Source organism: Pelmatolapia mariae, linkage group LG3_W, assembly GCF_036321145.2.
Source record: "Pelmatolapia mariae isolate MD_Pm_ZW linkage group LG3_W, Pm_UMD_F_2, whole genome shotgun sequence".
NCBI lineage: Eukaryota > Metazoa > Chordata > Actinopteri > Cichliformes > Cichlidae > Pelmatolapia > Pelmatolapia mariae.
In genome coordinates this window covers 74,190,608-74,203,818 of record NC_086229.1, presented here as the reverse complement: position 1 = coordinate 74,203,818, position 13,211 = coordinate 74,190,608, and the positions used below count along the sequence as shown (strand labels likewise).

The following is a 13,211-nucleotide window of genomic DNA, read 5'->3' as shown; positions in this document are numbered from 1 at the left end:
ATCAGTGCCAAAAGCCAACATCACACAGATTCTGATGCTGCAGGTTTTGTCTCTCTCCAACCAAAATTCCCCGAACCTGCAGCAAAAGAAGATCAAAACTACACTTTACATTTAACAAACATTGTAATTCCCTCTTACTTTCGCTGTTTTGCTTCCACCACAATAAAATCACACTTCCTGCACAGCTCTCTCTCTCTCTCTCTTTCTCTCTCTCTCTCTCTCTGTTCTTCAAGAACAGTTTCACATCTCGAATCTCTGTTTTCTGCATTATTCGATTGCAGTCTATTGTTGTTTTCTCAAAAATAACCTCTGACAAGAAAGTCTAATTTCTCCAGTTCAATACTGAAGAGATTTTAACTTTTTAAATTGCAAAATTCTTAGATGTGTTTCTAATAAAACCTCCATAACTTTGCTCTACTTCACTTCAACAGCATCAGGTAATGTTCATATGTTGATACATGGTTTTTGTCAGTTTTTGATCTACTGCAGAATATTTTTAAGGTTACCTGCTATAAAAAGTCAGGCCAGAAAAATGTCCTTAATGTTCTTCTGTGTTTCATCCTCAGTTACTTTGACACACATGGATCTGCTGTGATGTTTACACCTCTGATGTAGTCTGATTTTTAATTCAATTTTTATAGCGCCACATAACAACAACAGTTGCCTCAAGGTTTAATATTGTACACTTATTAATGATAAGTTTTTTTTAAGCTTTGAATTAAAGCTTCACATGTAAATCACAGCTGATCACAATGACATGGAATATAAATACAGTATGCTTAATCATTACTGGTACAAGCATCCAGGCTGGCAGACATATGCAGTGATGTAATCTGATGGATGAATCTGGGTTTGATGGTTGCCAGGGGAACAGTGCTTGTTTCAATGTATTGTGCCATGTGTAAGGTTTGGTGAGGGGTGGGCGTGTGTGGTTTGGGTTTGTCTTTCAGGATTTGAGCTCGGCCCCTTAGTTCCAGTGAAATGAACTCTTAAAAATTTGGACACCTTCATGCTCCCAACTTTGTGGGAACAGCTTCGGGATGGCCTCTTCCTGTTCCAACATGACTGCCACAGTGGAAAAAGCAAGGTCCATAAAGACATGAGTCAGCTCAGTGTCATGAAGCACTGTGTGGCAGGCACAGTTGGCGACCCTGTGTGCAGGACTCCGATCAGGACTGAGTTGAGTTTATTGTTGGACTTACAGGTCACAGAAAACAAATAACTTCAGCAGATACTGAGGAATACAAGCCAGGAAGCAATGCAGGAAAACACTAAACACACAGTGGATGTTTGACGACAAAGTGACAAGGAACAAAGGAAAACTGAAGACTTAAAAACACACATGAGTAATGTTCCCTCTAAGCTGCGCACGTGCACAATTGCGCACTGCTGGCACGGTCTCTGCGCAAAAAGAAAAAATCTAACCTGAATTGAAATTAAAATTAATACTTCAACAATTCTGTTTTGCAGTGTTAGTCAGTAAGTGACTGGCTGCTCCCGTATGGGATTAGAACAATGCCACCTTATCCCATAGTCCAGCTAATGATGCAATTCACATTCGTATATACGCAGCTAATCAACGTGGTTGACAGGCTATGACAGCTTCCTTATGTGCCGACACCGGAGTTTTAGCTAGCAAAGCGGCGTGGCTGATGTGGAGTGAAGCCACGTTAATGACAACGTGTACAACCGTTGTGTGGACTCTATACCAGTTTTGATTTTGTGTTGATAGGCCATGTAAACCCAGAGTTAAAATATAATCGTTGTTTATATTTACTGCGGGAAGAAACTGTAAAAATGGCGTTTTATAAGGAAAACGCTCGAAAGCACTCTCCGCCTGTGAGCAAAAACAAAACCAAAACACTCCCACCCTTTCCCATTGTCAACCAATGAAAAAATGATACGGCAAGTTGTTAAGAAACAGGGGGAAGTTCTAGGAGTGACACATCTTTGAGAGATTTGCGACGCTTAGCGCAAATCTTGTGTAGTTAGTGTGTAGTTAGTGTGTAGTGTAGTCAATAGTTTTGTTGTGTATGTCAGAACAATGAGGCGACTGCTGAATGTTACAGGTGTTACAGGAGTGATACATCTCCTGTTGTCAGGCCTGCAGGTATCAGGCTGTTGTTCTCCTTTATCTCATAGTGGATAGAAATTATTTTTTGGAGTGGCACAAATAATTTGTGTGGCATCAGATTTGATGCAGAACAGCTGATTGTTCTGTAAATAGTTTGAAATGTTTATTTAAAAAAAACACCTTGGCTGCATTTAAAAAAAAATAGCTGCAAAAAACTTTGTTGTTTGCCAAACTGAGTTACTTTTTTGAAGAAGTAACTATATGATTAATTGCCCAACATTGGTCATTATATACTGTATTTGGCAGACAGAGAGTTACAGGACTCTCTCCCAGACCACAGACTCAGACTCATAATAAAAGTCAGAGCTTTATAAAAAAAAGAAAAAAAAGAAAAAAAAAAGAGGAAAGTTGTGTTTTCAAAATTCGAGTTCAAGTTATTTTTACTTCCAATAGTGTTAACATACTACACAGGTCAATGACTACATTTTTGTTTTACATTTTCATTGTAAGTGGGCTAAAGCAGTTAATTAAAAGTAGTCGAACATAAATGTAAATGCTGTAATTTGATTATTTTAATAAACCATGTAACTTGGATGGATTCGATGCTGGCGTGACCACAGTGCACACGTCTGCTGTTGCTCACAGTGGTCCAAGGTACCGCTCAGGGAGTTTGTGTGTTCGCTCAGACACATGAAGAATTAGAGGGAACATTGCACATGAGGTAAGGGCAGAGAGGCAGAAACACAGATTGACACAGAGACAGAAAAGTTAGCGAGCATGGAGACACCATTCATTTCCGTAGGGAACACAGAGAGGACTAGGACAGACTGGAGGGACAGGCAGGGATCACACAAAAACACCCCTCAATAATTCAAAACTCAGAAGATGACTAAAATATAAACAGACTACAAATAATAATATAATAAAATTCCAAATAAACCAATCAGCATGTTAATAGGAAGTAAACTAAACATGAGTGAACCAGGAATACAGATTGGACTCAATGGACCAGAACTACATAAGAAAAATTCCAATAAATCTGCTCGTAAATCTCATGGAAAGCCTTCCAAGAAGAGTACAGATCCCAAAATGCCAGGATAGAGGCCACAACTCATCAGCTGTAATCCTGGAAACTGGAGCACCTCACAAGTTTGTCCTTAGTCTTATTTTTTCATAAACATTTATCCAAACATACTCGCGGTCTGGTTTGGACCTTTTCCAGCCCACAAAGTGAAAAGGTCAGATTTTACTGAGCACTTTGGTCAGTGCTTGCAGTTTTTAAAGTGGGTGGCTCTCAGTCCATCATTGGGCTAAAACAGAGTGACTATTCACTGTCATATCCACATGTAAATAAAGTCTGGCAGTATTTTAATTAATCTCCATCTTTAACATCACATGGCTTCAGTTCCCTAATGTAGCTCCACAGCCTATCCTCAGAGATGGATAACCTGAGTACTGACAGGAAGCAGGCAGCAGGGGGCAGCATATCACTATAAGTGGTTATGTACATTGTGACCAACAGCCTCAAACCCGTACAGGGTTAACAGGGCAGTTAAAATTCATAACAGTCTACAAATAAAAACCCGCCCTAAACTCTGATTATTTCTATTACTAGGACAAATACTGCTCTATCTTAAATGAAACATACTATAAGGTGAGCTTTTTTTATTGATAAAACATTGAAAAAAAGAAAAGCATTACATCCAAACTAGAAATTGTTAAAGAAAACCGATCAGGAAACTAATAGACTCCAATTTGTACATGTAAATGGAGAGTCCTCTTCACACACTAAGGTCAATTATGGTGTTCCACAGGGTTCAGTGCTAGGACCAATTCTGTTTACATTATACATGCTTCCCTATAGGCAGCATCATTAGAAGACATAGCATACATTTTCATTGCTATGCAGGTGACACGCAGCTCTATCTATCCATGAAGCCAGGTAACACACACCAATTAGTTAAACTGCAGGAATGTCTTAAAGACAAAAAGACCTGGATGGCCGCTAACTTTCTGCTTCTTAATTCAGATAAAACTGAGGTTATTGTACTCGGCCCTGAAAATCTTAGAAATATGGTATCTAACCAGATTCTTACTCTGGATGGCATTACCTTGGCCTCCAGTAATGCTGTGAGGAACCTTGGAGTCATTTTTGACAAGGACATGTCCTTCAACGCACATATTAAACAAATATGTAAGACTGCTTTGTGCAAAATCTCTAAAATTAGAAATATCCTGTCTCAGAGTGACACTGAAAAACTAGTTCGTTTATTTATTACCTGGACTACTGTAATTCATTATTATCAGGATGTCCAAAAACTCCCTGAAAAGCCGTCAGCTAATCCAAAATGCTGCAGCAAGAGTACTGACAGGGACTAGAAAGAGAGAGCATATTTCGCCTGTTTTGGCTTCTCTTCATTGGCTTCCTGTTAAATCCAGAATTGAATTCAACATCCTGCTTCTCACATACAAGTAGGGATGGGTACCGGTTTCCGGTGCCATCATGGCACTGGTCCTGACATAAACGGTAGTAACCAGACCGAAAAGCAGCGCACATTTTGGTAGTTTATTTCGGTGCTTTTTTTTTCCTGAGCTGTGATAAACTTTAGATTCTAGCCAATCATTTTACGTTTCCGAGGATAGTAGGCGGGTCCAGGTACGTACGTTCTTTTAGAGCAGAGCTACAGATTAAAAATGCCCAAGGCGAAGGGGTCAAAAGTCTGGCTGTACTTCACAGCAAAAGATGCAAACTCAGCAGCCTGCAACAAGTGCTTTAAGCTGATACTGTGATACTGTCAAAGGAGGTAACACCTCGAATCTGATGAAATACCTGGCGACGCATAGCGTTTTTTTTAAAAAGTCGAGAAATGTGCCGTACTTGATAGCTTGCTGCGAGACCTCACACCGTGCACATCTACTGCGGGTGTGGTGCCTGTTATTGGACCAGGAGTTAGCAACATCCCCCAAGAACCCGAAGAGGAGAGTCCTGGCCCCTAGCCCTGCCAGTGTAGCAGAAATGATGACGATGATGATGGCAGCAGCAGCTGTTCTTCTCTGCATGAGTAGCTTAATGCTGTTCATGTGTAATTTACGTTGAGTACGGTAACCACGTTATTAAATTAATGCATGTAAGGTGAACTAACAAACACCGTCGTAGTTACATGCGGCTGTCTTCTTGTTTGATGGCAGATACTCCCTTCACCCTGGCCATAAAGGCTAAAATGACCAAAGAAAAAGTGGAAAACAGCTAAACATGAGAGGTTTTTGGACAAAGTTTGTGTTTTTTCCATTGTTTAAGCACTGCTTCCTGCCAAGAGTGATACCATATATGCCCTATAGCTGCAGAAAAGGCTAACATTGTTATCTTTTTACAAAAAAACAGCTGAACATTAGAGGTTTTTGGACCAATTTTGTGTTCTCCATTCTTTAAGCACCGGTTTGAGCACCGTTTAAGCACCGGCACCGTTTCAAAAGTACCGGTTTGGTACTGGTATCGGATAAAACCTAAACGATACCCATCTCTACATACAAGGTCTTAAAATAATCAGGCCCCATCTTATCTTAATGACCTTGTAGTAACAAATCACCCTATTAGAGCACTTTGCTCTCGCTCTGCAGGCCTACTTGCTGTAGTTTTCAGGCCCCTCTTCTGTGGAACCAGCTTCCAGTTTGGATTCGGGAAACAGACACTATCTCTACTTTTAAGATTAGGCTTAAAACTTTCCTTTTTGCTAAAGCATATAGTTAGGGCTGGACCAGGTGACCCTGAATCCTCCCTTAGTTATGCTGCAATAGGTGTAGACTGCTGGGAATTCCCATGATGCATTGAGTTTTTGCTTTCCAGTCACCTTTCTCACTCACTATGTTAATAGACCTCTCTGCATTGAATCATATCTGTTATTATTCTCTGTCTTTCTTCCACAGCATGTCTTTATCCTGTTTTCCTTCTTTCACCCCAACCGGTCGCAGCAGATGGCCGCCCCTCCCTGAGCCTGGTTCTGCCGGAGGTTTCTTCCTGTTAAAAGGGAGTTTTTCCTTCCCACTGTTGCCAAAGTGCTTGCTCATAGGGGCTCATATGATTGTTGGGTTTTTCTCTGTATCTATAAAGCGACTTGAGGCAACTTTTGTTGTGATGTGGTGCTATTTAAATAAAATTGAATTGAATTGAAACAGAAAGTTTATATTAGAAATTATGCTGAGTGGTGACGCCAGCCATGACATCATCCTCGTCTTCTTCAGTGGGTGAAGACGTCATCCTGAAACCAAATCACTTCCTGTTAGGTGTATATCAAGTAATAATTGTTTAAAACTAAATATAATATTTTAACCCACACAATGAGGATAAACACTATCTTTTTAATATTTTAATACTAATTGTTGTAGATTGTCAAAACTATCCTTGCATGATAGCCGGAGATTGGACCACCAGTGACTCCATCTTTGTACTCCTGCTTGACACACATCGCAGTCCAGGGGACCTGCAGGTGGTGGTCCCACAGAAGGACACGCCCATGTCTCCTCTTTATTTTTTAAATTTACTTATTTATGAATTTTTAATTTCCTAATACATCTCTAATTTGCTTTTGCCTTCTGGCCATTTTCCTGCTGTGGATTTCGCCAGTTTGGCAAGACCCTGCAGGAAGTAAAACATACTGTGGTAATCTATGTTAAAGACGAGTCTCAGCAGAGCAAGACCTTAGTCTGTCACACTCAGGCCCAGTGTTATTGATAACATATCACTGAGCTGCTTAGTTGTTTTCTTGGTTTTATCTTTCTACTGGCATGCCAACACTCTCTTGGTACTAGAGAGTGAATGGTAGGATTTTTCTTTACAGAAGTAAGGGAAAGTCCAATCCAGCATACCTTAACTGATGATTCTAAATTGCCCATAGGTGTAGATGTGAGTGTGAACGGTTGTCCGTCTCCCTGTGCCAGCCCTGTGACTGACTGCAGACCTGTCCAGGGTGCAACTCGCCTCTCAGCGGTGACAGGCTGAAGCAATCCCCCACCCCGCCCCACCCCACCACAACCGCCACCGCCCCATGGTTGAACAGATGGATTTTCAACTGAGGAGCTTGATAAGATCTTCACTCAAACAACTGCTGTGCTAAAATAGATGTACCATGAACAATTATACAGACTTTCTAAATATATTCAGATGTGCTACATATAGACCAATGTACCGGTGTGAGTTAAACAGATCTACAGAGTCCTATGAGTATATCTACAGTAGTGGAAGCGTAGCGCTCCGACACACTATTATAGTAAACAGTGTACGCACCATAACAGAGACTATATTATGCCAGTGTCCTAAACTATAACAGTAACCACTGTGAGCATATGGTGAATGTTGAGAATGAATGACAGTCATGATTATGGTCACTGGGAGGGATAGGGGGGTGTGGATGGAAAGGTTCAGCAGGAGATTGAGTTCAGTGGGGTGACAGCTGTGGGTAATAAGCTGTTCCTAAACCAGCTGGTTTTAGTCTGTAGGGTCCTGTAGCGTCTTCTGGAGGGGAGGAGCTGGAAAAGAAGAGTCCCTGAGAATGATGCGCAGTTCCCATACTAGACTATGACACAGTTGGTCAGGATGCTCAGCGGTAAAGGTTAGCCAGTATGTCAGTAGACAGGTGGTTCTTCTTCAGTGTCCTCAAGAAAATGAGGTGCTGATGGGCCTTCTTGACCAGGATGCAGGTGTTAGTTGACCAAGACAGGTTCTCAGAGATGTGGGTCCCCAAGAACTTAAGCTGGAGACCTGTTCAACAGCAGGGATACAGTGGGATGCAAAAGTTTGGGCAACCTTGTTAATAGTCATTATTTTCCTGTATAAATCGTTGTTACATTAAAAATTGTCAGTTAAGTATATCATATAGGAGACACACACAGTGATATTTGAGAAGTGAAATGAAGTCTATTGGATTTACAGAAAGTGTTGAATAATTGTTTAAACAAAATCAGGCAGGTGCATAAATTTGGGCACTGTTGTCATTTTATTGATTCCAAAACCTTTAGAACTAATTATTGGAACTCAAATTGGCTTAGTAAGCTCAGTGACCCCTGACCTACATACACAGGTGAATCCAATAATGAGAAAGAGTATTTAAGGGGGTCAATTGTAAGTTTCCCTCCTCTTTTAATTTTCTCTGAAGAGTAGCACATCTGAATATATATAGAAAATCTGTATAATTGTTCATGGTACATCTGTATATCTGCCCATCTATACTATAACATAGAACATCTATATGCTATACAGATCATCTGTACATTTGTCTTATTGCACTTACTACTCTTGCACTTCTGATTAGATGCAAACTGTATTTTGTCACCCTGCATTTATATATGTGTAATGACAATAAAGTTAAATCCTATCCTATATTGTTACAATTACTGATTTTCAGCAGATTAGACCTCCCATCTCCAACCACTGGTGAAAAAGAGTTACAACGTCCTTCAGAGGAAATAGCTGTGAATGTTACACCTGGTATTATGAGATAAACAGCGATCTGACTGCCTGTAGATGAATGCTGGTCACAGTGTTTGAGGTGACTCAGGGGTAAAAAAGTAAAAACTCGGAAAATATTTAATTGTCACATTTCTACTTTATTCCTTACTTATTGCCAAGTCTTTATATCAGCAAAATATGTTAAAATATAGTGTCTACAAAAGTATTTTTTTACAGAAACAGACACCTGGTAAAGGAAAACTCAAGGTGGCCAGCTTTGGCATTTATGGGGTACTGTGTTGACACCATGCACTGTTTGTATGATCTTTATCATAGACTGGTTCAGTTTATTCATGTTAAATCACATGTTGTACTAATAGGTGGGTTTGGCTGACTTCAGCCATTTACTGCAGCTCAGCAGAAACTCCTGTGCTATATAAAAATTGAGATTACTCATTTGATCCTTAAAACAAAAAGAAAAGCAGAATAAAATCTATTCCTACCTTTGTGATAAGTTGATTATTTCCTTACAGCTCACTGGTTTGACTTGCTGCTCTTCCTTTAATGATGCTCAGTTTCTCCATGGTGCTCTGACTCTCTGTGTTCGCTTGTTGAATGTTGGCTATCCTGGACGCCTTTCTCACCTGGGGCCGAAAAGTCTTACAGAGGAAAAAGTAAACCAGAGGGTCCAGACAGACGTTGAAAACTGACAGCATGGTGGCAGCCTCCTTCAGGTAGAACAACACAAGATCCACAGAGCAGCTGTTCAACAGAAAAACAAACAGAACTCGAACCAGGTGATGGGGGACAAAACAAACACAGAAGATGCTGACCAGCACCAACATGTTCCTGCGAGACTTCACAAGCTTCTCAGCATTGGAGGAGGCCAGCTGTGTCTGCTGTGCCTGCAACACCCTGCGGGAGGTGCTGTAGTAGAAGAAGACCAGGGATATGGACACCAGCAAGAAAATGATAGCAGAGAAGGTGTGCATGATTTTAAACATCAGACTAACTGATGCACTAAAGAGGAGCCCACAGTGGTTGGGGATAGAGGTCAGAGGTTTCTGGGTGATTAAAAACATGATGCCGTAAGTAACTGATGGAGCCAGGAGACAAATCCAGGTGACCATGGAGACAATGTTGGCAGTTCGTACTGACTGCAGGACATGACTTCCTGAAGGTCGGACGATCTTCAGATACCTGAATAGAGAAGACAAAGCATCCAACTTCACTTATCAGCCACAGTGGAGCCAAATCTGTCATTTTTGGTCAAATTACCACAACTTTCAACCATCGGCACAATTGAAAAATTCCAACTGTTCCTGAAAGTATCAACTCCGTGCTTTTTCAGTGATATTAGGATCATTAAAGTAATCTCGGCAAATAACACAGACAAAAAAAAAACTGCAAACAGTAAAAAACAAAACAAAAAAGTGTTTAAAAAAATTCCAAATGCCTGAATAAATGGTTGTTTTCTGTAGAACTCCATCACACTCACTGTCTGTTTTCTCAACCAACATTCATCTTCATGGGGGTGCTGCAACCAGTGTTGGGCAAGTTACTTTGAAAAAGTAATTCAAATATAGTTACTAGTTACTTCTTCAAAAAAGTAACTGAGTTAGTAACTGAATTACAATATTCTAAAAGTAATTAATTACTTAAAAAGTAACTATTGCGTTACTTTAAAAAAAAACGTTTAACCCTCTGGGGTCCAGGGTATAATTGGCCATTTTTAACTACTTTTGATTTTCCCTCCACATTTTACCTTTAAAAACTATTTGCTTTGCCTTGTTTGGTATCATTCTTTTCAGCACAACCTCACGTGTCTGAATTTACAGTCATGTTTTCATTTTGACATACTGTATTAACACAATTGATCTAAAATCAGACAAAAAACATAAAATCAGAGTAGAAAAAGTTATATTTTTATAACAACCACAAACATCTTTAATGAATCATATTTCATAACTTTAAATGCAAATATAAATTGTCAATTTTTAAAATCTTTTGCACAAGTTTTGCAAACAACAAAGTTATTTGCATCCATTTACCTTTTACCCTTTTTTTAAAAAAAATAACCATTTCAAACTATTTACAGAACAATCAGCTGTTCTTTAATAAGATGCCACACAAATTATTTGTGCCACTCCAAAAAAATAATTTCTGTCCACTATAAAGGAGAACATCACAGCCTGATACCTGCAGGTCTGACAGCAGCAGGTGTATCACTCCTGTTTCTACCTGGAGACAGCAGTCGCCTCATTTTTCTGACACACAACACAAAACTATCCACAACACTACACACTAACTACACAAGACAACACATTAACTAAACACCCCAAACACGCTAAACGTCACAAATCTCACATCTCAAAACTCGCGCTTTCTCTTTCTCTCTCTCTCTTTCTCTTTCTCTCTCTGTCTCTCTCTCTCTCGCCGTCACTCCTAAAACTTCCCCCATTGTTTTTTTGCTCATAAGCAGAGAGTGCTTGCTAGCGCTAACGTGGCGAAACTATTGAGGAAAAAACGCCGCGTATATATTGTTTATCATGACTCTGGTTTTACGTGGCCTATCGACACAATTTATAAACTGGTATATATCACCTTGTTGCTTTGTCTTTAAGTGGTCATGCGATTGACTTACCACGACTACTTTATTCTTCCTCAGTCAAACAGCAGCACTCATGCGATTGTTTTGCCCCCTGAGCTCCAGGTGTTGTGCTAGACAGTGATCGTGATTGCCGTCCGCGGGAGCGCGCAGCTGCTTAAAGCTGTAGCGTCCAGATTACTTACAGCTACTTCCGTGCAGCTGATATAAAATGCAGTAAGCTGAACACAGCTTCAACCGTCTGTTTGTTGAAAAATAGTAACGGACCGTGTTTTCTTGTTAGTAACTGTAACGCCGTTGTAACGATAGGAGTAGTAATTAGTTAGATTACTCGTTACTGAAAAAAGTAACGCCGTTAGTAACGCCGTTACTTGTAACGCCGTTATTCCCATTACTGGCTGCAACACAGTGCCTGAGATTACCATACTGAAACTAGTATCACTGAGTTGCTGCTTTCAGGAACTGTTAGTTATTAGAAGTGTGATAGGAAGTTGCTTGCTCATGAGTGAAGCAAGACATGGTTGTTCCTTACAATCTAAAGCCGTCCACTGTATTAAATCCCTTTGAGTGGCAATATGAGTAAGTTTCTTACTTGTGTTCAATTATCAAACAGGGTATATGATATTATTAAAGTGATTTGAAATTGAGAGCATCCTCACTGGATGCATCACCACCTGGTACGGCAACAGCACCGCTTACAACCGCAAAGCTCTCCAGAGAGTAGTGCGGTGTGCTGAAAGAATAATTGGAGGTGAGCTTCCCTCCCTCCAAGACATCTACAGGAAGCGGTGCCTGAGGAAAGCGGGGAGGATCATCAAGGACTCCAGTCACCCCAGCCATAAACTCTTCAGACTACTTCCATCAGGAAGGAGGTTCTGCAGCATCCGGTCCCGTACCAGCGGACTGAGAGACAGCTTTTTTCACCAGGCCATCAGACTGCTGAACATTTCATAGAAACCTCACCTTATATCTTATTTTATTGTTTACTTTATTTCATTTGTAAAACATGTATATACACACTATATACACACTCACACACACACACACACGTAGAAAAACATATTTAGTATACACATTCAGTAATGTATATACCTTTACATATTGTACATATATTTATTACTTTTTAGATTAGCCATTTTTATATTTTGCTTGTTTTACGTTATTGTATTTTGCACAACTCTGTTGCTTGTGAAGCTCGCACACAAGAATTTCACTCACATGTACTGTACCAGTGTACCTGCACATGTGACGTGACAATAAAAGTGATTTGATTTGATTTGATTTGAAATGTATGATGTGTTTTATATGTCAATAGAAAGAATTCAAATCCAAGCTTGAGTTTATGTGACATTTCTGTATTTTGTATCGTTTGAGTTTCACACTTTTTTGCATTAAATCCTGTCCAAATACAACATGTGCCTGTTCCTTGGAGGAAGTGATGCAAGAGAGAGTTTAGCTGGCAGTAAATCTGAATACAGAACACAGGGTCACAGTGGGTGCAACAGTGCATACACATTGATAATTTAGTCAGGGACACAGCGTTTGTGGTCATTAACACCTTTTGTAGTCAATAGCAGTAAAGGGTCCTTACCTGTTGGCAGCTACATAACACATGAATAAGATGCTGGCGTACATGTTGAGGAAGAGGGCAGAAGCCCCAAAGCTGCAGTAGAGCTGCCAAACGATGACTGATGTGCTACCATAGTGGCTGATGCGCAGTGGCAGAGAGAGGCAGAGCAGGAAGTCAGCAGCTGTCAGGTTCTTCATGTACACCATCAAACTGCTTGATGCCTGCTGCCGAGCTCCACAAAAGTAAAACTTCAGGATCAAGCCATTGAGGAGTAAACCCACCTGAACATACACGGAGCATGGAGAACAGGAATTTAGTGGATGCACAAAGGTCTTTTGTCAAATTTCTAACAGTGCACAGAAGATTTGAAACTTACCAGAAACAACAGACTGTAGACCAGCATAAAGAAAGGGTTGACTGATGTGCCAACAAGATCACAGGTCTCGTTCAAAGGGAAAGTCATGTTTTTTGGGTCAACCATGTTCCTGAAGCTGAAAAATTAATCCTTTTCATTCAT

At 40.2% G+C, this 13,211-nt stretch overlaps 2 protein-coding genes across 2 annotated transcripts in view; both read right to left on the bottom strand.

The window, feature by feature from the left end:
- Positions 1-13,211, bottom strand: part of LOC134623951 (zinc finger protein 664-like) — a 507,757-nt gene that overhangs the window by 155,585 nt on the left and 338,961 nt on the right. The window lies entirely within an intron of this gene.
- On the bottom strand, positions 7,669-13,157 carry LOC134623937 (P2Y purinoceptor 14-like). Its single transcript, XM_063468938.2, has 4 exons — positions 13,071-13,157; positions 12,716-12,975; positions 9,055-9,716; positions 7,669-7,829 (listed from the first exon to the last, which is right to left on the bottom strand). Exons 1-4 carry the CDS (start codon positions 13,155-13,157, stop codon positions 7,669-7,671), a joined length of 1,170 nt encoding a protein of 389 aa, XP_063325008.2.